General features: G+C 39.6%; 1 protein-coding gene across 1 annotated transcript in view; it reads left to right on the forward strand.

Moving 5' to 3' along the window:
* Positions 1 to 27,525, forward strand: part of Vps13c (vacuolar protein sorting 13 homolog C) — a 148,560-nt gene that overhangs the window by 92,656 nt on the left and 28,379 nt on the right. Inside the window, exons 48-66 of the mRNA XM_028771361.1 lie at positions 205 to 374; positions 1,526 to 1,773; positions 2,781 to 3,010; positions 4,532 to 4,624; positions 7,411 to 7,776; positions 8,108 to 8,194; positions 9,564 to 9,713; positions 9,888 to 10,152; positions 12,057 to 12,217; positions 13,268 to 13,389; positions 14,031 to 14,325; positions 15,686 to 16,075; positions 17,472 to 17,576; positions 18,257 to 18,421; positions 19,150 to 19,278; positions 19,544 to 19,677; positions 20,278 to 20,404; positions 22,108 to 22,343; positions 26,238 to 26,379. Coding sequence (XP_028627194.1) covers positions 205 to 374; positions 1,526 to 1,773; positions 2,781 to 3,010; positions 4,532 to 4,624; positions 7,411 to 7,776; positions 8,108 to 8,194; positions 9,564 to 9,713; positions 9,888 to 10,152; positions 12,057 to 12,217; positions 13,268 to 13,389; positions 14,031 to 14,325; positions 15,686 to 16,075; positions 17,472 to 17,576; positions 18,257 to 18,421; positions 19,150 to 19,278; positions 19,544 to 19,677; positions 20,278 to 20,404; positions 22,108 to 22,343; positions 26,238 to 26,379 — 3,615 coding nt within the window. The remainder of the gene's footprint in view (positions 1 to 204; positions 375 to 1,525; positions 1,774 to 2,780; positions 3,011 to 4,531; positions 4,625 to 7,410; positions 7,777 to 8,107; positions 8,195 to 9,563; positions 9,714 to 9,887; positions 10,153 to 12,056; positions 12,218 to 13,267; positions 13,390 to 14,030; positions 14,326 to 15,685; positions 16,076 to 17,471; positions 17,577 to 18,256; positions 18,422 to 19,149; positions 19,279 to 19,543; positions 19,678 to 20,277; positions 20,405 to 22,107; positions 22,344 to 26,237; positions 26,380 to 27,525) is intronic.

The following is a 27,525-nucleotide window of genomic DNA, read 5'->3' on the forward strand; positions in this document are numbered from 1 at the left end:
CCACTGTGTCCAGGGTGCAGACATATGCTTGAGTGCACTGATGTACTCACCTGTGTTTGTATACTCAGTGTCGAATACATGATTCTGGACTTAGAAACTTCGTGAATTGATTTGCTTTCAAGCTTTGAGTTAAGGAATATGCTTAAATGAACTCATGTAATATTTAAAGATTTTGTATTCCTTTGCTTGACAAATGTACTACAGGGGTCCAGGCTTTCATTTCATAATGACAGTCTCCGTCTGGGTGAGCTCACACTACACCTGATGGCTTCTGCTGGGAAGATGTTCAAGGATGGATCTATGAATGTCAGCCTTAAACTTAAGACGTGCACTCTTGACGATCTTCGAGAAGGAATTGAGAGAGCGACATCCAGGTTTGTCAGATCAGAGTTTGCTGTGCAGAGTTACAGGTGGATGCCAGCCTGCCACTGTGACGAGTGAGGTCCTCAGAAGAGTCTAGCCTTTGGTCATATTCTCAGAATTGAGTTGCAAATGGCCCTCTCTGATTCCTCTGCCTCAAACTTTAAATGAAAGAGGAATTAATTTCATGGTTAAATCCACATGGGTTGGTAATGTATTTTTCTGGATTATTGCTAGTAGGCAGAATTATCATTATTGTTTTAGAATCCTTAAATTCATGCATCTCTTTGTTTTCTTGTCTACCTTGACTTTCAAAAAAAATCTGCAGAATTTATTTAATTTTTCATCTGGAATATACTCTGTAGCATCACCATATTATCAACCCATTTTGAAAAATGAACTCATATCAGTCTGGTATGAAATTTAATTTCTCTAGTTATGTGTCATATTTTGTACTTTTTTGTGTATGAAAGACTATGTTGTTATTTAAACTTGGGCACCATTGACTATTTTCTGGATTCTGCTGAACATTGTGTTTTTCAGAGAATCGAACACATTAAAACGTGTGCTATCTCATAACCAGGTTTTCTGGTTATAAGTTTTATGGCCAGGGTGGCTGTTCACAACTCTATAGGCAATTGTGATTGATTGATAAAATCGTCTTGTTTGGTAGCCTAATCTCTCCAGCACTCGTAAGGGTATGTAGGATCCATCGTTGTAGACCAATTAACACTTGTTGGTTTGGGTTGCATTGAGCACTGGGGAGTAAATTCTATAGGGTAAACATTTTATATAGATACACTCTTTCAGTGAAGGTTTATTTAGTAGAATAAAGAGGTCATGTTATATTTTGAGGAACTGCATTCATGAATTTCTAATTGTTCAAAATCATTTTCAGTAGTCCTTGGCTTTCCTGGAATTGTATTATAATTACAGAATATCTCATAATGCTTAGTCACATGAATCTTTCTTTGAAGATTTGGCAGCCATGTCTTGGTTGCTAATTGGGTGATTAGGTTCCAATTAACACTGTTGTATTTCTATTCAGCCTAGCAACGGAAAGGTGAAAGGAAGATGGTTAAGATGCAAGGGAACATTTTCATGCCTTTATTATTTTATTCAGAGAAGAGGGGGCCAGATAATGAATGGCATGTTTGGTTTTCAGGATGATTGACAAAAAGAATGACCAGGACAGCAACAGTTCTATGATTGATGTGAGTTATAGCCAAGATAAAAATGGAAGCCAGATCGATGCTGTCCTTAACAAGCTGTATGTGTGTGCCAGTGTGGAGTTTCTGATGACCGTGGCTGATTTCTTCATCAAAGCTATGCCTCAGAGTCCAGAAGACATTGCCAAAGAGATACAGATTCCATCAAGACAGACTGCCGCTGGAAGAGTCAAGATGGAGAAAGGTTAGGAGAACTTACCTGTCTGTTCTGAAGATGTCTATGTCTTAACAAAAATTTGAAACAGGCGAACAAAGAGGTGGAGAATTTGAGAAAGTAAAATTAGGCTTTTAGATTTAAGCATATTCTTTGTAAAACTCCAGCAAGCAAATGTTTTTAAGTGAAGTGCAGCAACATGCTCTGCGATGGGGCAGGAGCTGCTCTGACTCCACTCGGTTTTCCTCATCCAGAAACAGAGAGAGTTAGCCAGTCAGGGGCAGAGCAGTGTTTTATAAAAGGGAGTGATTTATCCAAACAAGATTATTTGAAGAATTCTAGTGCATTGTTGGGCAGTAGACAAGGAGGAGGCTTGGACAGTGGAGGACACAGCATGACTGACCGTTGACTCTGAGGAAGCCTGTGAATGCCTGTAGTAGGAAAATGAGGGAAGCCATTTTCAACTTGGCAGTTTTTATGTTCCAGCTTTATCAGATGGACTGGTGGTTTTCTAGGTTGAATTTTAAATTGCTTTGAGGGCAGGTTTTTTGTTTTGTTTAATGTAAAACCTGGCAAACTTGCAAACCGAGTGTATATCAGCAAGATTGGAGTATTATTTTCCCATTTGCTGTGATGTTTTGAGTAGTGGTCAAACCTGGTGACATCCTGTTGACTTCTGTATGTTTGTACTGTGGATCATGTGGCACGGAGAGTGTCTGATGGGCGAGACCGAAGTAAACTGGTGACAGGTGACTTTCCTTCAGCAGAGGTTCATTTTTTGGCAGCTCTTTCTTGTATTCTGTTCAGTGCCCACAGCATTACATAACGCTGTGTCTATTTGTATGTGCACACACCTGAATTGGATCCCAAGAAACTTCCCAAAACATGTCATTTCTAAAAGATCCAAGAAGGAGTGATCGACTTTGGCTTGGTTTCTATTTGTATTTTTTTTTTTTTTTTTTAGTAAAATCAGCAATGGATACATGGCCCATAGTCAAAATATACATTAAATGTTGTCTGCCCTGCTGTTTCTTCAGATGACTCTGTGAGGCCAAATATGACTCTGAAGGCCATGATCACTGACCCAGAAGTGGTGTTTGTTGCCAACCTGACTAAGGCGGATGCTCCTGCTCTCATGGCCTCATTCCAGTGCAACCTCTCCCTCTCAACGTCCAAACTAGAGCAGATGATGGAAGCTTCCGTCAGAGACCTGAAAGTGCTTGCGTGCCCTTTCCTCAGAGAAAGGAGAGGGAAGAGCATCACCACGGTGAGAAAGACTGGACGCTGGTGGTGAAGCTAGTGCAAGAGTGGGATGACCACAGGCTCTGCTGGGGCAGGGAGAGTGCTCTGCTTGTCACTTGATGATGTTCGTGGTACATGGCCTCTAGTGACAGAAGTAGAGCCTCTCTAGATGACCTTTTCCAGCTTTTTATTTGTTCTTGTAGTAAAACCAATAAATGAATGAAAAAGTAAATTGATATGAAAAAAAATTAATTGGAGTCATGTGACCAAAAGAGATGGTTGTATTTGTTGTTAAAAGTTCATTTAAATTATGCTTTGCATTGTTATTGAAATCTGTGATTTTAGTTCATTGTTTCAGTTATAGCAGTTCTTTTTAGTGTATATCTGAGTTTATGTTACGAGCCTCTTAGGTTTCTTGACTCACTTGTAGCATTATCTTTTTTTTTAAGATTTATTTATTATATAATGTAGCTGTCTTCAGACACACCAGAAGAGGGCATCAGATCTCATTATAGATGGTTGTGAGCCACCATGTGGGTGCTGGGATTTGAACTCAGGACCTCTGGAAGTGCAGTCAGTGCTCTTAACCACTGAGCCATCTCTCCAGCCCCTTGTAGCACTATCTTAAGTTTGGAGAATTTTCAAGCCTAGAATTTTCTAGGCTTCTGTGCTTGAGAGTGAATTTTTCTTTTACATGTCACAGAAAGCTGATAGTAATCACTTCATTGAAGGCAGGTTCTAATTAAAAACCACCATAGCCGTGCCATTGTCACAGCCTCATTTATTAGGAGGCAGTTACTTTATATCTTCAGTGATATATGTGAGGTTCTAGGTTTCATAATTCACTCACTGCTCATCAAGACTGAAGATGAGATTTGTTCTCAGAAAGACTGTCTATGTGTGGTATTCACAACCCTGTTAGTCTTCATGAAGCATCGTGTGCTAGGGGTACCCTAGGTGTTAGCTTCTGTTTATAGTTATCCCAAAGGTACATTTTATGGAGGACATCATTTAGAACAATGGACATCATTTAGAACAATATAAATCTGTGATTTACAACCGCTTTAGAGGTCATATATCAGATATCCTGCATATTGTGTATATATGTATATATTTAATTAATATATATATACATATATATATATTATGATTTCTAACAGTAGCAAAATTGCAGTCATAAAGTAGCAATGAGAATAACTTTATGGTTGGGTGGGATCACCACAACATGAGGAACTGCCTTAAAGGGCCACGGCATTGGGGAGGTTGAGAACACTGATAGAGAAGATGTTCTAGCAAGAAGAAAGGCTTTGGGGTAGTAAACCTGCATTCCTATTCCTTCTTTTGGATTTGGAGTGAAGACTTTTTCCAGGTCTACTTACAGTCCTTGAACTGCCCCAGTGGTGTAGAATTGTGGTATAGAGGAGCGTCACTAGGAGCCTCAGCTAATATGCCTTTGCTGGAGTAAAGCTAGGCCAGTTCCTGTAAGTGTATGGTACGTAAGGGGTCTGTTACTGGGCAAACGTGACTTTCCTTTCTCTCTCTCTAGGTGTTACAACCCTGCTCTCTATTTATGGAAAAGTGCACATGGGCTTCAAGGAAACAAAACATAAATATTGTGGTTAAGGAATTTGTAATTAAGGTTGGTGCCTCTCATACACATTCTTTGGCTGAAGGTTAATGTTTACTTTTATGCAGTGTTATATATTTTGAGTGCTTTTCAGCAGTATCTTTTAGTGTCTCTCTCCCACCCTTTGAATTATTGCTGGACACAACTTTGAAAATCAGGATAGCTCTGTCACTTAAACATCTTTTCTTTAATATACATGATTATTTGTATTGTTTTATAAAGAGCACTTTTTGAAATAACTTTATAATCCTTTTTTATTTATTACCGTGTGTGTGTGTGCGTGTGTGTGTGTGTACCATGGTACCATGTAGAGTTCATAGAACAAATTTCTGGAATCAGTTCTTTCCTCTACTGTGTCTCCCAGGGCTTGAACTCAAGTTGACAGGCTTGCATGGCAAGACTATCCACTGAGCTATCCTACCTGCCTATATTAATACTTCTTATCAGTACAAATTATGAGAGTTTCTCTTTTCTGTTATATTGCATGTGTGTGTTGGGGGTTGTATAGGAAGGGAGAACAGAGATGGATGGGAAAGAAAGGGTAGAGATGAAGATGTGATTACTTTATTGGTCGTTATTTGTTTGGCTTTTGTTTGTGATTTAATTTGATTCAGTTCAATAACTTTGGTCAGATAATCTCTTTGGCTTACAGGTATGCAAACGGTAGGTATATATGTGAGATGAATGATGAGGATTTATTGTGTTTTAAACCATTATGTAAAGTATTGAAAGCAAAAAGAAACTCCAGTTTTTCTAATAGCATTCAGATTCTGTTTGTCCATTGTCTTATGTATCACTCTGTGTGGTGTGTGCATGGCGAGGCAGAAGTTGGCCTTTGGTTTCTTTCTCTCCTCCTCATTTTTATTGAGATGAGGTCTCTTCTTTATCCTGTAGCTCATTGGTAGGTTGCATTGACTGTTCAGCAAGCTCACGGATCCTGCCACACCTGGCCTTTTACATGGCTGCTTGAGATCTGGGCTCAGGTCCTCGTGGCTTTTACAGAGAGCGCTTCACACAGAGCATCTCCCAGCCTGGCCTTTAAGCTTGACATTGTGCCCATTTAGAGTGGAAAATATAGGAGCATTCTGTTCAGAATTCAGAGTATGAAAAACATGAAGGGGTTTGTGCCAGTAGTGATAGGAGCTTTGCTTTATAGGTCAGAGACAGTTAATGGTTGAATTGAGGCTAAATGGATTTCATCTGTAGTATTGTGTAAATAACAATACATCTTCCTGAATTTTAAAATGCTATATTTCATTAAATTGTCTTAAATCGTGTTGTGTTAATTAATGAATTTTCCAGTTTAAATACATGGAATGCTAAGTAGACCAAAGACTCTGAATTCATATGCATTTTCTCTAAGACACTAAGTTAACTGCTGAGATAATAGTTCGTGTGTGTGTGTGTGTGTGTGTGTGTGTGTGTGTGTGTGTATTAAATAATCATTTTAACTTATTTTGGAGGCAGGGCCTTACTTTGTAGCCCCAGCTGGCCTTTAACTCATAGAGATCCCTCTGCCTCTGTCTCCCCAGTGCTGGAATTAGAGCTGTGTGCTACTACGCTCTGTCATACGCTTTCATCTTTACTATGTATAAAAATGTCCTGTGTAGAGCATTGGGTATCAACAGTTCTAGCAAGGAGACAGTTAATAACACACAGAGGAAAAAGAAGGAGATCTGTGATCATAGCTTTCGTGCAGACAGCACATACAACGGGCTATTGGGAGAGAAGCAAGGGTCTTGCATACAAGTGAGTGCATAGGAAAAGCCATCTGCAAGCAGGGCTTCCTGAATTAAGTTTCCAGACCTGATAGAAGTTGGATGATTGGTGAAGAGGAGGAAAAGCCTATCCATAGAGAACTGGAGGTACGCACAAAGGCAAAGTCTGAAGAAGTTGAATCAAGAAGAACTTTGAAGGTGGGCCTCTGTGGCTGGACAGATGGTGTGTAGAGTGTAAGACTGGGAATTTGTTAACGAACAGTAGGTGACATTCATAAGACAAGGGAAAATAAAGGCCTTTGGGTGGTGATAGGTTAGCAAACAGTATGTGCTGGAGTCTCAGTTTGGTAATGTCTTAATTCTGAAAGAATAGTAAAGGAATCTTTCTACTTACTCTGCTGTGTCTCTAACTCTAGCTAACCAGTTGAACAGGCACTGCCTCACAAGGAGCTTTTTGCATCCAGCCAAGGAGAATTTGAATTTATATGGAGAATGCTAGAAAGTTACCAGGGATTTTAACTCAGCAATGAATTACCTAGGTTTGGCTTTAAAATAGTTGTGCTGCTGGCATTTTGGAGGGTGGGCTGAGGATATCTGGTAGATTAAAGGTTATTATTTGTATAGTGCTGTGTAAGAGATAGGGGTGAGACTGAGCCAGGGCACTCTCCAGAGATGAGCAAGCGGAATTTCCTAGGACTTGGGGCGGAGTAAAATGGTCTTCCACCTCAGCCTCCCGCTTCTGATCTTGATTAGTAAAGTTAACTAGGAATATAGTGGAAAGTTGGTTGTGTGTGTGTGTGTGTGTGTGTGTGTGTGTGTGATGACATCATCTGATTCTGAATTACCAGTTTCTCCATTGGGTTTTGACTGCTGATACAACATGAACTACTTAATTCCAGACAACTCGAGCAGAAATCCTTATGTAGTTAGTTGAATTCCTGTTTTCTTATTTTCCTTTCTTCAGGAATATTTAATATACTTAAGTTTAAGTTACTTAATTGTTAACTTTTTAATCATATATGTTAATTCTCATTTGGGAAGGAATCTATTCGAAATACTTTTCTGCTTTCATTTTTAAAGATCTCACCTATAATCCTTAATACTGTGATGACAATCATGGCTGCTATGTCTCCAAAGACCAAAGAAGATGAATGGAAAGACACTGCTAAGGAGACAGACAATCTCTGGGCTGTCAAATCTATTACTGATTATAACTGCTGGTTCCTCGGGGTTGACATGGCAACAGAAGTAACAGAGAATTTCAGAGACTTTGAACATCCACTGATAGAAGAAAATTGTGTGGTTGCTGTGGAGTCAGTTCAAGTCACCTTAGAATGTGGCCTTGGGCATCGCACTGTGCCCCTGTTATTGGCAGAGTCCAAGTTCTCTGGAAATATTAAAAACTGGACTTCTCTAATGGCGGCTGCTGCTGACATGACACTAGAGGTATGTCCATGTGGGCACCTCCAGAGCACAGCTGGAAAGCACCACTGCAGCATTAAGATGCATGGCTATGGCAAGTGCATGATCTAATAGTTAATGTGATGGTGTAGAATTACCTGTGATTGTTATTCTTAAAAGTCTCTTGCATAATAATTCATCACAGTAGAGCAACGGGAAGGGGGAACTACAGTGTGTTTTGTGTGTGCTTCTTTAGGTGGGGTTTTCAAATGTCTTTTGATATAAAACAGTAGCTTAATATACGTTTTCCCATTGATTGTATAATTATATGATTAATGTTGAACAACCAAGTAATTGAAGTTCTTCACCTTTTCAGGTTCACTATTATAATGAAACCCATGCCGTCTGGGAGCCACTGATTGAGAGAGTGGAGGGGAAGAAACCATGGAGTTTAAAGCTCAGTGTAAGGAAGCCAGCGCTTTTGCACAGTGTGATGCCGAGTTGTCCTATTACAGGAGTTTTTAAGTTCACTGATTTTCTTTTTTTTTGGGGGGGGGGGGTTCGAGACAGGGTTTCTCTGTGTAGTCCTGGCTGTCCTGGAACTCACTCTGTAGACCAGGCTGGCCTCTAACTCAGAAATCCACCTGCCTCTGCCTCCCAAGTGCTGGGATTAAAGGCGTGTGCCACCACTGACCGGCAAGTTCACTGATTTTGAAAATTTGGTCTAGGGTCTAGGAAACTCCTTAAAGTTCTTGAGGCCATAACTCCTTTCATAGTAACAGTGAAGCATCACACATAGCTCTTTATTTCTATTTTCTCATGAATGTACAATTGATTTTATGAGAGACTGAATACAGAAGATCAGCAGACTGAATGTGTAGCAGAAGTGAGAATTCATCTGCTTACTGCAGGCCTTCAGGACACTTGTCCAAACCTCTATTCATATTTATATTTTCAAGATTGTTTTCCATTAAAATGTTAGCACATAATTTTTAAATATTATTTTTTTTTCAGTTTTCATTTCTATTATAGAGCATATTAGTAGATAAAACTCATGAATGGAACCTTTTGGATTATGCAGCAATTTTTTTTAGATGTGACCTTCCAAAAAATTGAGAATTAATATTATGATGAACTCTCTGAATTTGACATTTCTCAGAATCCTTGATATGGAAGTATTTTTTTTTCTGGGGATGTAGGACTGTGAGATATGCTGTCACCACTCACCTCTCTGTGGTCACTGGTGGCACCTAGAGGGGTCACACAGAAACTGCTACAGCAAATTCTTCTTTTAAAGATGATTTCCTTCTGACTAGAGTAGAGATAGTATCTGGTCTACCTCTCTCTGGCATAATGAGACTGAAAAAGGATATTTAACAAAGGTTTTGAGATGCTATTGGAATGAAAATGTTATTTGTAATAAGTTTGCTCCAAAAGCTTACCATATTATTTATAAAGAAGTAGTAGGAAGAATCCTCTTATTTCCAGATGACTCCTTATAGCTAGAGTCTGTTGAGAGTTTGGAGTCACCTTTATTGCTAATTAACACCGAACTGTTGTAGGAGCTAGCTTGCTCTGGCAAGGAGTCAGGTGGTGGGGCTGACTTGTCAGGCTTTCTCTGCAGTGTGTTGAGTATTTCCTTTCCATGGCCTGTGTGCAGAGAGAAGGCTACCATTCTTTGCTGAATCAGAGATTCACATATGGTTGAAAATGAGACCTTGAGGATCTATATTCTAAGATACCCAGTTCAGCTGGATTCCTCCATGTTGAGCTTTTAAAAGCTACCATTGGTTAGTTGGCTGATCGATTCTGTATGCTGTTCATCTTCCTAGGTAAAGAAGAACCCGATCCAGGATAAAAGTTTGATGCCAGGAGATGACTTTATTCCTGAGCCACAAACAGCAGTTCATATTTCTTCAGGAGCTACGATGAATATCACAATATCCAAAAGTTGTCTTAATGTTTTCAACAATTTAGCAAAAGTATGTGTTATTCTAGTCTAGAACATTTCATATAGTATTTAGGAAAGAAACATGTATGGATTGTTTTTGTTTTGTTTTTTCATCATCCAAATAAACTTCAGAAAACAGGTAGTCATGGTAAAGTGCTCATAGAAGTACATTGCTGAGGTTTTATTGGTCTGTGTTCCTTTGCAGGGTTTCTCTGAGGGAGCAGCTTCCACTTTTGACTACTCTCTGAAAGATAGGGCTCCTTTTACAGTCAAAAATGCCCTGGGTGTTCCCATGAAGGTGCAGCCCAATCGTAACCTCAGGGTGATGGGTTCCCCTGAGAAGAGTGACATTTATGATGTGGGCTCTGGTCAGCATTTGGAGCTGGAATATTCCAGCCTGGAACCTTCACGTCAAGGGAAGTTGTCCATCCTGAGCCGGCAGGAGAGCACTTTCTTTACACTGACCTTTGGTATGTATGCTGTGCTTGCTGTGTTTTCAGAGCTTTGCAGGGATGGGGCAGTGCGTTTTTGATAAATCATCCAATAATATTTTGTCAAAGATACCCTGGGAGACATTTGTCAGGGTTTCCAATAAATAGTTGATCTGGGTTTCTAATAAATGTAAGATAGACTTTATCTAATAAGCACCTTATAAAACTTGATTATTAATTACTGTGCCCTAAATAATAAGTATTATGTTTCAAAAAGGATTAACATTCAGTTAAAGAAGAAAAGTGACTATACTCAGAAGTCTAAAGTATTCATGGTGGTGATACCATTATAAAAACAAGGAAATTATTATCTAATTGAAAGAATAATAAAAATGTTGGATTTTACTTTATTTTGTTTGCTCAATATTTTTATTAAGTTATTTATTTACTTTACATCTTGAACAAAGCTTCCCCTCTCTCCTTTGCTCTTAGTCCCTCCCTCTCACCTCCCCTTCCCTAAGAGATCCCCTAACATGTTGTCAGATACAGCCTCTGCTCCCGCTTTAGGAGTCTCATATGAAGACCAAGCTGCATAACTGTTGCATATGTGCAGAGGGCCTAGGTCCGTCCTATGCATGCTCTCTGGTTGGCATTTCAGTCTTTGTGACCCCCTATTTTGTAGATGTTAGTTGATTCTGTAGGTTTTCTTCTGGTGTACTTAACATCTCTGACTCCCACAATCCTTCCTCCCCCTCTTCCTTAGGAATCCCTAAGCTCTGCCTAATGATTGGCTGTGAGTCTCTGTATCAGTTTCCATCTGTTGGTAGATGAAACCTCTGATGACAGTTATGCTAGGCTCCTGTCTACAAGTGTAGTAGACTATTGTTAATAGTGTCAGGAGCCGCCTCCCTCTCATAGCCTGGGTCTTAAGCTGGGTCACTCATTCATTGGTTGCCCCTTCCCTCAAATTCTGCTGTATTTTTTACGTCTGCACATCTTGTAGGCAAGACAAAGGTGGGTCTAAGGTTTTGTGGCTGGGTTGGTGTCCTAATCTCTCCATTGGAAGTCTTGCCTGGTTACAGGAAATGGCCGATTCAGGCTGCAAATCCCCCATTGCTTGGAGTCTTAGCTAGGGTTACTCTCATAGAGTCCTGGGAGTTTTCATTGTCCTAAGTTTCTAACTTGTCCTGGATATGTGCCTGTCTCCCTGCCCCCTCAGTCTAGAGGTCTTTCCCAGAACCCTCTCCTTTTCTTCTCCACCCACCTTATCCGTCCTATTCCTATTCCTACTCCCCCCTCAACCAGTCCCCTCCCTCTATCCATATCCAATGTCTGTTTGATTTCCCCTTCTCAGTGAGATTCAAGCATCCACCCTAGGGCCCTCTTTGTTACTGAGCTCCTTTGGGTCTGTGGTTTATAGCATGGTTATCCAGTACTTCATGACTAATATCCAATTACACTGAGTACACACCATGCTTGTCTTTCTGGGTCTGTGTTACCTCTCTCAGGATGATTTTTTTCTATTTGTATTAGCACACTTACCTCCTCATTGCTTATAGCAAAAGTTTTATATTAGTAATTGTTATTATTTGTCTTTTTTTAATCTCAGAGGCTTAGAAAAGCATTTATATTTCTAACGATGAGAAAACATACTCTTGTCATTATTGTGAGGTGTTACTATTTTGTTTATTTATTTTATGGTGTTTTGCATACATGTATGTCTGTGAACCATATGCATACCCAGTGTCCTTGGAGGCCAGAAGAGGACCTCAGATCCCCTGTCACTAGTATTACAGATGGTTGTAAGGTACCATATGGGTGCTGGGAATCAAACCCAGGTCCTCAGCAAGAACAACATGTGGCCTTAACTGCTGAGTCATCTCTCCAGGTCCAGGGTTGGTTATTATTAAAAAGTAAATATTTTTAATTTTCTTCCTCTTCAGTACCATATGGTTATACAGAAGTAGCTAGTGTTCCTGTTGCCAGGCCTGGCCGGCGACTGTATAATGTACGGAATCCCAGTGCCAGCCATTCGGATTCCGTGTTGGTGCAGATTGATGCAACAGAAGGCAATAAGGTCGTCACTCTCCGCTCACCTCTGCAGGTAATGCTGTCAGCTAATGTGTCCCCTTGGGTGTGCCAGGCAGAGGTCAGTCATTTAGCTGAGATTGGGAGGTGTAGTAAAACTTGCTCAAGTACCTCTGATTATTCAGAAATAAATGCCAAAGTGAAACAGATTCTGCTGCTACCCCACTCTGTTAGTGTGCTTTAACTTAAATGACTTGAAAAGCTTTATTTATTTATTTATTTATTTATTTATTTATGTCTAGTTTTATTGGCCACAAATCCATAAGCACTTAGTATTTTTCTTTAGCGATTTGAAACACTTAACCATCTAAACATTATTATGTTCCTTTAGGCATTTCAAACTGAGACACTATAATTATGGTTGATTGTCAAGTAGCACAGCCTCCCCGTCTCTTAGTACACCGTCACTCGAGGCTGTATTTCTTCTGATGTGTGTGAAGTATTTGGAATGACCTACTCTCATGTAAAAAAAAAAAAAAGAAAAAGAAAGGCAGTTTAATCTATATAAACATTTTTTTCTACTCTTTTGGTTATATGAACCTTTTAGTCTTCCCAGCATTAATTATAGGCTTCAGAATGTACCAGTGTAAAGAACACTTCTCCTCACCCAACTCATGCACACAGATTGGAACTCATCCTCATTTTGAACCCTGTTACTTTTTAAATTGTTCTTAGCTCCAGTATAGACCCCAGTGCAGTCAGGAAAAGATTTTCATGGCGTTCCTCATTTCTCTGTCACATGGTGTGTTGATGGGAGATTGTAATAGAGAGAACATGGCTGAAATCTTCATGAATGGTTCATCTTTAATGATGGTGCAGGTTAACTACATACACATGGAATATGTAGATGATGTGCCGATGCTGATTTGGTACTGTCACTTAAAAATTAAGTTTAGTGTTCATATATAATACACCTATTTAGATACCTAAGTTGTTGTTGTTAGCCAAGGAGAATACCTTCCAATAGTAAGTAGAAGCTTTTTAGATTTTAAATAAATGTGTGTGCTGCTAATACTTTCTATTTAACTAATATGTGATTTAAAAAGTTATATATTCATTCCAACAGATTAAAAACCACTTCTCGATAGCATTTATCATCTACAAATTTGTCAAGAATGTTAAGATGTTGGAGCGCATTGGAGTAGCCAGACCTGAGGAAGAGTTCCATGTCCCTTTGGATTCCTATAGGTGCGCACGGCTGTCCATGTACTTAGCTTCCGATGGGATGGTGGTCAGCAGAGCTGGTATGGATGGGCAGCACTGCCAAGGATGTTAAGGACGTTTAGGGTCTTGAAAGGTGCTGGGGGTGGAGTCCAGAAAGGTGAGTGTGCACAGTTAACATAGGGTATGTGGAACTATCGTAGTGAAGCCTGTTAATTTGTACAATTAATGTGGGTTGTTAGTTACACAAATAAAAAAAATTAGAAAAGAAAATAAACTCATGAATTGCTAGTTTTATGAATTGTATTTCTATTTAGGGAGAGCAGCCTTAAATGTTTTTTGTCCTAGCCATACAGCAACCATTTTTAGAGCACATAAGAGTTTATTCTTTTGATTAGAAATACATGTTATCATTGAATTTACAATAGAAACTCTTCAGTTGATATTTGATACTTAGCAATTTTCTAAGGTTATGTGTTTTATTAGCTTGCCTTTATAGTCAAAATGAAAATATTTCAAGTTGTCCTTTCTCTGTCAGCAGCTTTGTCACTTTGGGCACGTTCTAAACGTTCTTAGCCATGGTTTCTACGTTTTTAAGAACATTGCTTCCCACCTTATAAAGTCATTGCAAAGAGTCTGAGGTTCTTTTCCTTACCTTCCATCTGTAGATGCCAGTTGTATGTTCAGCCGGCTGGCATCTTAGAGCAGCACTATACACAGTCAACCACGTACATTTCCTGGAAGGAAGAGCTTCACCGCAGCACAGAGGTCAGGTGCGTGTTGCAGTGCCCTGCAGTAGAAGTCAGCTTCTTACCGCTCATCGTAAACACGGTCGCTGTGCCCGATGAGCTGAGCTACATCAGTGCCCATGGGGAAGACTGGGACCCAGCCTACGTTATTCATCTTTACCCTCCTCTCACCTTGCGGAACCTTCTCCCGTATTCACTGAGATACTTACTTGAGGTTTGTGACTTGTATTTTTTATTATTATTACTATTATTATACAGAGTAAATTCTCATTCTATTTCGTGGTGTTAGCTTTAATTGGTGTTTCATGTTTTTAAGATGTGTTTATTATAGCAAACGTGGCATAGCATCGACAGTTAGACCTCAGTACTGTGTGCTTTCTGTATTAGCATGCTTCAGTCCTCACGGTGACCTTGGTACTGGGTATGGTCCTTTTGCTCCTTTTTACTGAGTCACAAAGGAATCAGGGTCTGATCCAAGGTCCTACTGCTAGACAGTGGTAATGCTGTGACTTACACCTCAGCAGCTCAGCTTCCCCCTTTTCTTTGTTGTGCCTATCACAAATTAAAAGCCTAAAACATCTTTTTAATTATGTTGTCATGTTACCTAAAGGAGGGGGAAATGCAAATAAGGAAATATCTCATCCTGATGTTTGCCTTAAAGTTTATGCTGAAAATAAAATTCACTATTCCATGTGAGCACATGGATATTATAAATATAATTAAATTTGTACATTATAAATGATTAAATTTACACACTCTATGATGTTTTAAAATGCAGCAGGCTTATGAAGTATTTGGAATCTAAATTATTTCTTTTCTTTATCAAACACTGATCCATTCCTAAGTTATGGGGACAGAAGCTAATTAAATAAACCAAATATCATCTGTATAAAAGAAAGCCACAGTAAGGAAGCCGGTTTCTATTGTTAACATTCATAGTTTTAAAAGACTTATTTTTTGTTTTTAAGTGTGTATGTGTACACAACTTGAGGGCAGTATCCAAGCAGTCTGGAGGAAGGTCAGTTTCCTGGAGTTGGGAGTTACAGCTGTAAGCCTCTGGATGTGGGAGCTGAAGTGGCAGTGGTTTCCCCTGTCAGGTCCTCGGCAAGACCATTAACACCGAGCCTTCTCTCCGGCCCTAGCACTTGTTTTTCAAGCAGATCCACCTTGCTCGGCATGGCTTTCCTGGTTCTGTAATTGTAGTAGCCATGAGCCATGGTATGGGAATAGAGAGGATGAAGCTGACACCCAGTAGTTCAGGTGGTTCACTTTATAACCCAGCTATAGCTGGGCTCCAAGATCCAGTCTTCCATTCTTGACATAGACACAGATTTTTCTCAAAACTTAGGCTAGGATAGGTTTGCCTACAGGATAGCAAGAAGACATTCCTACTGTGGCTGTGATAGAGGGTTTCCTTTGGAGTTGCTAGTAATTGCTGAGAATTTCTAACATATAAGCATGGTTAGACTTGGCGGTCAGCCTTCCTTGGTAGGATATTTATCACTGTGTAAAATATAGAGTTTGTTAGTAAAGAAATGTGCTCAGTAAACTTGGTTTTGTGTGGTTGTCTTTAGGGAACTGCAGAAACCCGTGAGCTGACAGAAGGCAGCTCTGCAGATGTTCTGCACTCACGAATCAGCGGCGAGATCATAGAGTTAGAACTGGTGAAATACCTGGGCAAGAACTGGAATGGACACTTCCGAATTTGTGACACACTTCCCGAGTTCTTCCTCGTGTGCTTTTCCTCAGACACCGCGGAAGTGATGACAGTTGACTTGTCAGTTCATGTCAGGCGAATTGGCTGCCGAATGGAGCTGTCTGTCTTTAGTCCCTATTGGCTAATCAACAAAACTTCTCGAGTTCTCCAGTATCGCTCTGAGGAGATACATGTTAAACACCCAGCTGATTTCAGGGATATCATTTTATTCTCTTTCAAGAAGAAGAACATTTTTACTAAAAACAAGGTATGCTCTAGCAAGTTAAAATAGGAGAGCTACTAAATCTAGAGACTTGGGAATTTAAAAGCGTGCTTGGCTGTGTGTGCATTGCTCTTGGTATAAATTAAGTTCAAGAAGACTCTAAAGACTGCAGATTCTAGCTGGACATTAGGAACTTGCAGCAGCCGTCAGCTGAAGCAGGGCTCCCATGTCTTCAGGGGCTATAAGATAACTGCTCTTCTTGAAGTCCTGCCGAATGCAACAGCTTGATTTTATTCTGTGCTCCTGTGCTGGTGTGGCATGTGAAAACACCCAGCAGTTGAATTGGGCAGCCTATGCTTCCTAAGCCAGCCTTTAGAGAAGAAGTCCTGTGTCCAAGCATGGTCAGTGCTCACTCTTCGACTTTATGTATGCTGTATACCCTCTACCTTGATTGCTAGTCCCCCCACAATACATATTTTCTGTTGTTCATTTTTAGACACTGTTCATCACTAATGTATTGAAATTTTTCTGGTTACAGTGACTCTACATGTTCCAGTCCTGTTGCTTAGAGTCATGGGTCTCAAATTTCAATGTCCATTATTGTCACCTAGATGGCTATGCAATTGTTTGCTGAATCCTGTCCTTAGGTTCACTTTAGTGATTCTGGACAGAACCTGAGATGTATGCCTGTAGCAGTCTCAGATGCCAATGCTGTGTGGAGCAACTCTTAAGAGTTCAAGTGAATACATGGCATTTGAGTTGCCTCTGTGTGAGCTTCGGTTGCCCTTATGGTTTTTATGATCTTGGTGCATGGGTAGGGATGAGCTGACTGCAGGGCACAGTCAGTCTCTTCTGCAAGATTCCACCTAAATCCCAGAGCTGGACACCGCTGTCCTCTCACCGGCTGTGCTCATCTCCTGTGTCAGAGCTGGACACCACTGTCCTCTCACCGGCTGCGTGTAGTGGCGTGATTATTAGAACATGCCTCCTTTTATCTGTGTTGAGTTTCATGCTCACTGAAGATGGCAGCCGTGTCCTGTGCTCTAGTCTTTCACAATGTCTGTCCTTTAGCACCTGCTGCATGATGTGAAAGTTGTCTTCTATTTGATAAAACCATTGAGAGCTTTTTATCTGTTATAAATGTAGCATTGGAAAAAAATTAGTATTATGATTCCATTTAAAAACAACATGAAAGACATCTAAATGCATTTATTTTAATTAAATAATTAAGGAAATATTTCCATTTATTGCCAAGGTAAATGGGATGGTCAGGGCTGTACTTCTCTTCTTTGGTTCCCTACACCTATTAAATATGGTTGTGACTATATTTTTCTGTGTCTGAAGATGCTGAAGAAATTTCTAGAAGTCTAGCAAATTTTCTATGAAGTAAAATTAGTTTCCTCTTTTAGGTTTCTTACATGTTATATATTCTCTGGTGCAGGTACAGTTAAAAATTTCAACTAGTGCCTGGTCCAATGGTTTCTCACTGGACACCGTGGGAAGTTACGGGTGTGTGAAGTGCCCTGCCACCAACATGGAATACCTGGTAAGAGGGCCTGCTTTATGACCTTTGGCTTCATTTGCTTTTCCACACTTCAGTGAACAACCTGGCTCCTAAAGTGCATGGAAGTCTGAAATCAAAGTATTCTTTGGAAGATTGTTTATAGATTAATATGATTGTTATAACAAAGCAGAACTTGAATTTGTCAAAATTTAAGTGGGGTTGAATTCTTTGAATTGGGCAACTTTAGTAATATTCAAGATACACTAAAATCTTCATTCCATATACCCTGTCAGTTATGTCTTAAATCTTAAGCTTGACTACTTTGAAAGTTTGAATAGTCTGATGCCATGTGAACCATTTACTACTGCTTCAGAATTCTGATTTTATTGGTAACAAACGAAGCAATAAAATTTGAGCTTACTAACCATAAAGCAATTAACATTTAGATTATTAATAAGTAAAGAACTAGATGGTAAATCTGTTGTTGCCAGTTTTCATTGAGAGTGTGATCTGTGTTCTGTAGTTGATTTCTGATAAAGCTGATATGAGAAGCCAGATCTTTCTATGAGAGAGAGTAGTAGAATTCAGCTTTAATTAGTTACTTTATTCAAGAATTCCTACTTTATATATTTAAAAACAGTTACATGTGTGTGTGACCTGTGTCTTTATTTTTGGCACTGAATAAAGAGCAGAGAATGATCTTGTTTGCTTTCTTCCCTCAGGTTGGGGTTAGCATCAAGATGAGCAGCTTTAATCTCTCACGGATAGTCACTCTGACTCCCTTCTGCACTATTGCAAACAAGTCCTCTTTAGAACTCGAAGTTGGAGAAATTGCCTCAGATGGTTCCATACCAACCAACAAATGGCACTACGTTGCTTCTTCAGAGGTAAGTTTCCCTAAGATATGACTGACTCATAAATTGTACAGATACAGGGGGATGTACAAACGTGTGTCTCATATACACGTGTGAAGTGTGACAGCAGCTCCGAAAGATCTTTCTTTCACTCTGTTAGACAATAGTTGCTATTGTTTACTGTCAGCTCAGTCTAGAAAGCAGTCATTTTCTAGTTATTCCCATATGACTAAAAGTAACACATGAACTTGATAAGGCACAGAAGCAAATGCAGTATAAGTTTTTAAGTACACAGGATATGGAGGCATTCTTAATCGATAAGCTCTTGAGTTTCTTATAATGTAATTGCTACAAGTACACATAGATTAATAGATTTTTATTCTGATGAATGCACTTTGGTTTCATGGTTATGTCAGTAGTGGTGGACTTTTTTTGTTTGTTTGTTTGGTTGGTTGGTTTTGGGTTTTGGTGTTTTGTTTTGTTTTGTTTTGTTTTGTTTTGTTTTGTTTTGTTTTTAATGGGTTCTTGCTCTTAAGGCCGGGCTGGCCTTAAACTTGGGAACCCCTTGCTTCAGCTTCTGCGTGTGCTGCCACACCCAGCTTGTCAGTGTTTTTACTATGAAGTGTAGAGGACATTGAAACAATTTTAATGATATTTTTCCTAAAATCAGATTTAGACTTGAAAACTTAATTACTCAAGAGTGCTTAACCAGTGTCTATGTCATAGCACAGTTTAAAACTGGTATTATACTTATTTTTCAGTGCATTCCATTTTGGCCTGAAAATTTGTCTGGCAAACTTTGTGTGAGAGTGGTGGGCTATGAAGGCTCTTCCAGGCCATTCTTTTATAACCGACAAGACAATGGCACCTTATTGAGCTTAGAAGATCTGGTAAGTCTTCATATTGTAAAACACTGTGTCTTTGACTTAAAAGTTGATTGAATATATTTCTGTAATCCATGCTGTAGAGATCTGGAAATTCCTTATAGGGCTTCTGTGGGCATTTTAATGCCAACATATGTTTGTAAGAACCAGAGCCAGTGAGAACTTCGGAGAGTAAGGGATGTGTTTGTAAAACTGATTGAATGTGGAATGGTTTCACATAATTGAGATACTCAGCCAGTAAGCTGAACACACTTCTTTTTTTCTAAAACAGAATGGAGGTATCTTAGTGGATATAAACACTGCTGAACACTCAACTGTCATAACCTTCTCTGACTATCACAAGGGATCTGCACCTGCTCTGATAATGAACCACACACAGTGGGATGTCCTCACATATAAACAGAGGTATGCGACAAGGTGGCTTTAGATCTCCTCTTTGCTATCAGTGATCCATGGTCCCTTCTGGGAAATGTTGCAGTTTCACAGCCCATATGTCTTCAGAGTTTACAACGGTGGTAAGGGGCATGTGGTGTTTACTCCTAATACACTGGCACGTTCTGACACAGTATTCACCAAACACATTTGTATTTCTACAGCAAAACTTACATGTATCATATGAACAGGGACAAATAGATGCTGTTAAAGATCCAAGTCAACTCAAATGGGTCTTTTAACCAAATGGCTTGACAGCAAACCTAAGAAAAAAATCTTTGGGCTTTGAAAGGTCTTTATAAATTTTAGAATGCAGACAAATTATGTATTAAACATTATCCCTCCCTTAGTAACTTGGTAATGGCAAGTGAACCTATTCCTGTAAATGCATCTCTGGAAACTGTACTGCACTGCCATTTTCTGTCTGCCCAGGCTTCAGAACTGCTAGTTACAGAGCATGTTAGTGTACTTGTTTTGGGGCTGAGCTGTGTGTTATTAACTAAGCAAGTTCATAAGGTCTTTGTAGTGTCTCAACGCTAAGACATGCTGATCTTCCCCTGTCAATTGTTTCAGTGGGTCAAAGGAGGAACTAGTACTGCTGCCAGGAGAAACTCGTCTCTTTGCCTGGGCAGATCCCACTGGCACCAGGAAACTCACTTGGAGCTATGCAGCTAACTTTGGGGAGCATGATCTCTTAAAGGTACCATTTGATATGGAAGTGCTGTTTTCATAGAACCAAAGTGAACTGAAATGTTTTAAGAAAATTACTTTTGTGCTTTATATTGCAAATAATTTGCACTAGTTGTTTCTCTGGTTGCTACGATAAAGTCCATGGCAAAGCATCTTTAAGGAAGAAAGTGTTTGGGCCTCTGTAGTTCATGGAGTTACAGTCTGTCAAGGCAGGGAAGATGAAGCAGCTGGCTACATTGCATCTGAAGTGACAAAACAGAGAGATGAATGCTGGTACTCAGCTTGCTTTTACCTTTTGATCCAGGCTAGGAATACAGTTCCTGGAAGGGTGATGTCCACATTTAGGTGTATTTATCTACTTTTATTTAGAAAATCCCTCACAGACATGTCCAGAGATTTGTCTCCAAGGTGATTCTAGATTCCATCAAGTTGACAATCAGTATGAACAATTCAATCACACAGCCAAATATTTACTTTTCTATACTAGCCTTCCATCCCTTGACCTTGTCCTGTGACCATTTAATAAGGCAAAATGAGTTCAGTCAGCCTTCTCAAGACGCTCCAGTCTTTAACAGTCCCAGCACTGTTTAGAATTGTGAGCCCTGGACAATCATGAAGAAGTTACATATTTCCTACATATAGTGGCATAGGGTAAGTATTTCTCATCCAAAAAAGGGGATGAGGGCAAAGCATGGAAAGATCATACACAAATGAGAGAACTCAGCAGGGAGAGAATGAAAGTCTACAGCTCCATGTCCAGCATCTAGGACTTATGGAGGAATCACCTGAGGTCCAGAGGGCTGGGTAGCCCTGCCCTGCCAGCTCTGCTGCCTGCAACAGACACAGTCACTCTCTCTGAAGCACCCCCACCTCCACACCCGAAGCTTTTCTCACAGATGTACCCTGGTTCCAGCATCTCAAATATCCTGGGATTTCTACTGCCATTTAGATACCCCTGACACACACACAGACTTAACATAGACACATACACACAGCTTCACACACACACACACACACACACACACACACACACAGAGAGAGAGAGAGAGAACTTCTTACAATGACTTCTTAGTGGCCTCTTGGCAGGAACTGCTCTCCAGTTTGGAGACAGGTAATTATCTTACCATACTGGTGCCAGTAAAGCATGCTCATGATCCTGCTCAGTGCCTTGTCAGCACTAGCCAGGAATTCAGACTAAGGCACTACTCTGTCCATGATAGGGGGAAAATGATGTGTGTGTGTGTGTGTGTGTGTGTGTGTGTGTTCACATGTGTGTTGACACATATATGAGTCTATGAGTGCATGTACTTATGGATGTAGTACCTTAAAATCGATTTCTGGTGTCTTCCCCAGTCATTTCCTACCTTATCAAGACAGGGTCTCTAATGTGACTAGTCTAAGTAGCCAGTTTTCCCCAGAATCATCTGCTTCAGCCTTCAAAGTGCTGGGATTATAGGCAACCACACTCTCTCCTAGCTTTTAAATGAGTTCTAGAGCTCCAAAATTTAGATCCTGCTTGCAGGAGCTGCTTTATCCATTGTGACCTGGTGAGTGTTACTGTATTTTTATGCTGACTTCATATCAGTTTGATGACTGGAGTTCTCTACCTTACAGTCATCCTTCTTAAACTTTTCTGATCTTCCCCAGTTATTATATTCAGTTTTAAGTATGAAAATTCCATACATGTTTAACTCAACGTCTTTCTTTCTCCAGGATGAGTGTGGTCAGTTTCCATATGATGCAAACATCCAGATACACTGGGTGTCCTTCCTTGACGGGCGCCAGAGGGTTCTGCTTTTCACAGATGATGTTGCTTTGGTTTCCAAAGCACTCCAAGCCGAAGAAATGGAACAGGCTGATCACGAAGTAGCCTTGTCGCTCCACAGCCTGGGGCTCTCTCTGGTTAACAACGAAAACAAGCAGGAAGTCTCATATGTTGGAATCACCAGGTATATACAAAGGGAGATAAGATGTAGGAATCTTTAAAAAGCCCCAAGTTAATAATACCCATTTAGTGAGAGTATATACAGATACATGTTCTCATTTTGACATAGTTACTAAGTAACTGTTTGGACTGCCAGTTTGTCAGGGAGGACTCAGGAACCTTCTGTGCCTTCATAGTATTCATGTCAGTTGGCAGGGAAGAAAGTCAGTCAGCCCTTTCCCTCCCTCCATTCCTCCCTCCTTCCCTCCCTCCTTTCTTCCTACCCCCCTTCCTTTTTTCCTCCTTTCTTTTTTGTTTTAAACAGTGAATTACAAAAACATTGAGAAAAACTGAAAATAGTATCTGCATCTGCAGTAGAAATAATTCATTTATGCAGTGGAATTTGGGAAAACTAGTATGCCTTGGAAGAAGCCATTAGAAATAAATTAGAAAAAAATGTTCATAAGGGAAGCAAGATACACACACACACACACACACACACACACACACACACACACTGTAATATGTATTTGACAGGTTTGGGATGTGGAGTTCAAGAACACTGAGATGGATTATTGAAGGTTAAATGTTTACAGACAATAGCACGTTGGGGAGCACACTTCTAGGAGAGTTCATGTTGCAGCATCAAAGACAACATCGCAGAGACAGCATAGAGTCAGGCCCATGTGGCAGCATCTGGGTTCCTTGTTACAGATCTCTGAGGACAGGGGCAGGTTTCCCAAGTGAACAGTAGCTAAATTCTCTGATGCTCCAGCAGGCAGCCTGGAGAGGTACTGTGAAATATCAGAGCTGTGTAAACTCACTTCCTTAAGTGAGACATCTAACTGGACGTTTGTTAGCTAGAGATTCACTTGGCCTGCCCACCTGTGAGAAGGGAGAGGCTGGCCAATCCCTCCACACCTGAGCAGCAATTTGCTCTGGATTCTAAGTTTTTATATGGTTAGTTATTATGTTACTTATTATTAGTTACTTATTATGTCATTTATTATTAGTTATTGGTTATGGTTATTTAGAACTTTAGCAACTAGTTATTTCCTCTGGTTCTGTTTCTACTGAGAAAACACTTGTGTGGTTATCTTGTCTCCTAATCTCAGTGAGTTTGGTAACTTATTTCGAGGACAGTTTCCCATAAGGGAACAATCTGTTTAGATGCCTGTAAACATGAGGGCATTTTTCCAGGATTCTGGGATTTTATCAGGAAGAGCTGATGGGTTTATGTAGCATATAGGTAGCATTTGGCTAGTATCAGCAAACTAAATAAGTTAAAATATTATAGATTTGTGTTTATTTTACAAACAGTTTTCTTTAATATACCTCAATAAAGTATGAATAAGTCATAGCGAAAACACTGCCTGTTTATGTATAGCTTTTGATTTCAAACCAAAGTGTTTAATATTGAAAATATGGAAAAAGCCCAAATAACATTTTATGGGAAGTGAAGTTATATGAGGTTCATGGTGTGCAGCCCGTGACTGGTTGGGGAGTATATTTATTGTTGCACATGTATGAGGTTCACAGTGTGCAGCCCATGAGTGGTTGGGGAGCATATTTATTGTTGCACATGTATGAGGTTCACAGTGTGCAGCCTGTGAGTGGTTGGGGAGTGTATTTTGTCGCGAGTGTATAGCTGCTTTCTCACTGCTGCTCTATGCACTCAAATCACAGTGAATATCATCTTGCTGTATTGCTTATTTATTTATTCTTACTACTGGATACTCATCATGTGAAAACAGGAAGAATGGACTTTGAATATCTCTCTTTTAGGGCATAGCAGAATAAGCATTATTCTTGACAAAGCATTAATTTATTACATAATGCCATAATTGCTATGCCAGAAGAATACGGAAGACACTGACACTTCTAAACTAAGCATGTATGCAGGTGAACAGGGTCTGGAAAAGTTAGAAAGCTCTAAGATGGAACATCTCACCTCAATACAAGTTTTTACAATGATCAACATGAATGAGACTATAGCCAAATCAGCTTCTGAGGGACTGTTTGTTAAGTCTAGCAAGGAAAGCCTTTTGTCACAGGCTGGTTGAGCCTGTCTGATTGCAGCAACTAAAGACATCTGTGCAGAGATGATGTTACTTAAGCCCATTAGCTTCTGTAAGGGCAGTTGTACATGGAGTTGAGGACGTTTAGAACAATATCAGTCAGCTACAAAAGGCTGGTGACAGATAGCTTTCCAGCTCTGAGGAGTCAGCTGGTGCTCCCTTGCACTCAGTCACTGCATCTGAGAAGTCATGGCAGAGCTTAAAATGGATGGTGAGGATATTTCCAAATGAGAAAGATAAATTCTGCATGACTGAGCTGAAGTCTAGAATGTGTTAGTACTGGGAACAGGTTCTTAGTTGGTCAGGTTCATAAAACGTTGAAAGTATGAAGCATTTCACACTTTCTGTTCTTTGTACTATGTGTCAGCAAACAGTTGGTGGGAAATACTTAAATCTGCTGTGTGTTGTCAGACTCAGTCTATGATTTAACCACTGTCATTTCTGTGACTTGGTGGCAGAAGAAGTTCATTGTCCGGTGTCTTACCACAGAGCAGTTGAGTGACATAGCAATGAAAGCCACTCACTCAGCTCTTTACATTCTGAGCCCAGAGTGGAATCTTTCTGAGGGAAATAGTTACCCTTGTGCACTGCTCTCTCACTCTTAACTGGAACTTGAAACCATGTGTTGCTTAAGGAATTGACAATGTTTCTATATGAACTTTTATTGAGAATTCAAAAGCCAGATGACAGTGCTTATATGTAAAATTCATGTTGCAACAATCTCAGTTTTAAGATAGGTAATGCTTAAATCATGGTTATGTCAGACCATTGGTGTGTATTTCCCATGCTGTCTTAAGTTAAAAGGTCTCCAATGCCCATTTGTTTGGAGAGGACATATTTTATATCATAAGCTTTCAGTTGGAACAACATTTTTTCTGATCTTGATTGTGCGTGTGTGTGTGTGTGTGTGTGTGTGTGTGTGTGTGTGTACACATGCATGTTCATGGAGGAAATGTTTGCCTTTCAAAATCTACCTGTCCAGTTGAGGACCTTTCTTGTAATCTGATTATTTGCAATGAATGAATTGATGGGCTAAAAGGCAAGTATCAACACAAGAATCTATTAGAATTTTATAAATCCCTAACAGGTAATAAAATAAAAATAAAATAGATACATTGTTTTCATAGATTGATGTCAGTACTTAGCAGTAAATGTCTGTAATGATGTTATAAAATAGTTGCTATAAATCAGCACAAATATAGGGCTGGAGAGATGGAGCAGAAGTTAAGAGTATGTACTGTTCTTGTGGAGAATCCAAAGGAGAGTCCCAGCACCCACGTTGGGTGACTCAGAAAGAGCTCTAACTGATGTTTCTCACGCCCTCCTTTGATCTTTATGAGCACTACACATGTGTGCGTGCGTGCGTGCATGCACTCGCACACAGTTACATAAACGCAAATCTTCATTTTTAAAACGCCACTTGAATAATTTACACTTGATTTTGATAATCACGAACAATAATTATGTAAAATGTTGGCTTATTCACAAGAATTTTTTACATAGACATGTTTTTAAAAAATTGTGTTTAGTTTTTTTATATATTTTAAATTTCATTAGTTAAAAATTTTTATGGAAGGCTTTTTTCTTCCCTTGCCATCATCAATCTATAATATCTGTGGTCCTGTACAAAAACAAATAAACAGTGTGCTGCTATGAAATATATTTTCCCCTAGCTTTATTCTTCATGCTCCTCCAAAGGCAGGTGAAATTTGCTGTTTTAAAAGAATGTCTTCCATCAATGTAATTTTCACAGGGTGTTGATATCCAGATAAATACAAAATTTTGCAACAGTTCTATGAAAACATATACTCATAGCTTAATTTTCTTTGTGAATTATTTAGCTCAGGTGTTGTTTGGGAGATGAAGCCAAAACAAAAATGGAAGCCATTTAGTCAGAAGCAGATAATGTTGCTGGAGCAGTCTTACCAGAAGCATCTTACATCACAAGACCGTGGCTGGATTAAGCTGGACAGTAATTTTGAGGTATAGTTTATGAGTATACAGTTTTACAGGTACTTTGGTCTAGATAGTGGTACTACAGGAAGGTAAAGTTTTAATGTTCTATGTACAGAAACTAACTTAAAAGTGAGTAGACCTGTATTTATTGGAGGGATTGTCAATACACTTAATTCCTTTGTCTTTCTTCTGTGTTTATTGATTGTTCTTCCTGTTGATCGGTTCCATAGAACTTGTTTTCAGTGAGCTTATGGTAACGTTATGACTGCTGAAACATTTTCTTACATTTTGAGTCACGCCTTCACATTGATGAATATAGATCACAAGATTATATATTTCATGGATAGAAAACACTCTATTATTTCGTCCAGTGTGAATGATTCCTGGATGTAGGTAAGCATCTGCAAATAAAGGTGTGCTCTCCATGGTCACACAGAGTAAATCACAAAGTCTTCTTTGCTTCACAAAGATTCCAGAAGCTTCACTGCACATCTGGACTGTTCTGCTGTAGGCCTGAGCTTTGGTTGCTCTTGTTTTTGCTGTCTGAGGGCAGAGTTTGCACAAACCTCTAGTCATGTGCCTTTCCTATACCCATCAGTGTTTGTGGGCTGGACGATAATGTATATGCCATTAAGTCATACAAAAAAAAGCTAGCTTCATTATTAAGCCATCTTGCCTAAGGATTACCTGGAATTGGGCTGGAGAAATGGCTCAGCAGTTAAGATCACTGGCTGCTCTTACAGAGGATTGCAGTCCAATTCCCACCACCCAGTGGCAGCTAACAGTGTCCATTAACTCCAGTTTCAGGTCATTCAGTGCCCTCTTCTGGCCTCCACAGGCTCTTCATGCAGTGGCACACATACACATCTAGGCAAAACACTCATACACATAACATAAAAATAAAATAAGCAAAATGAATGGCCTGGAATTCAGTATTGCTATTAATTTTTCCTATAAAGCAATTTAAGTACAATTTCATAATTGCAGTTTCCTAATAAGTATTAGAAAGACAATGCTTCTGCTGCACAGGCATATGACCCAAAGAGCCCTTCTGGTTGGTTTAGAGGCTCGTTCATTTAGTGTATGAATTTGGGAGGCTGGAGCAGGGGGATTGCTGTGAGTTTGAGGACTGCCTAGGCTATAGAGTGAGATCCAGACTCAAAGGAAAACAAA

This window comes from Grammomys surdaster, unplaced genomic scaffold (genome assembly GCF_004785775.1).
Source record: "Grammomys surdaster isolate TR1022 unplaced genomic scaffold, NIH_TR_1.0 206, whole genome shotgun sequence".
Taxonomy (NCBI): Eukaryota; Metazoa; Chordata; class Mammalia; order Rodentia; family Muridae; genus Grammomys; species Grammomys surdaster.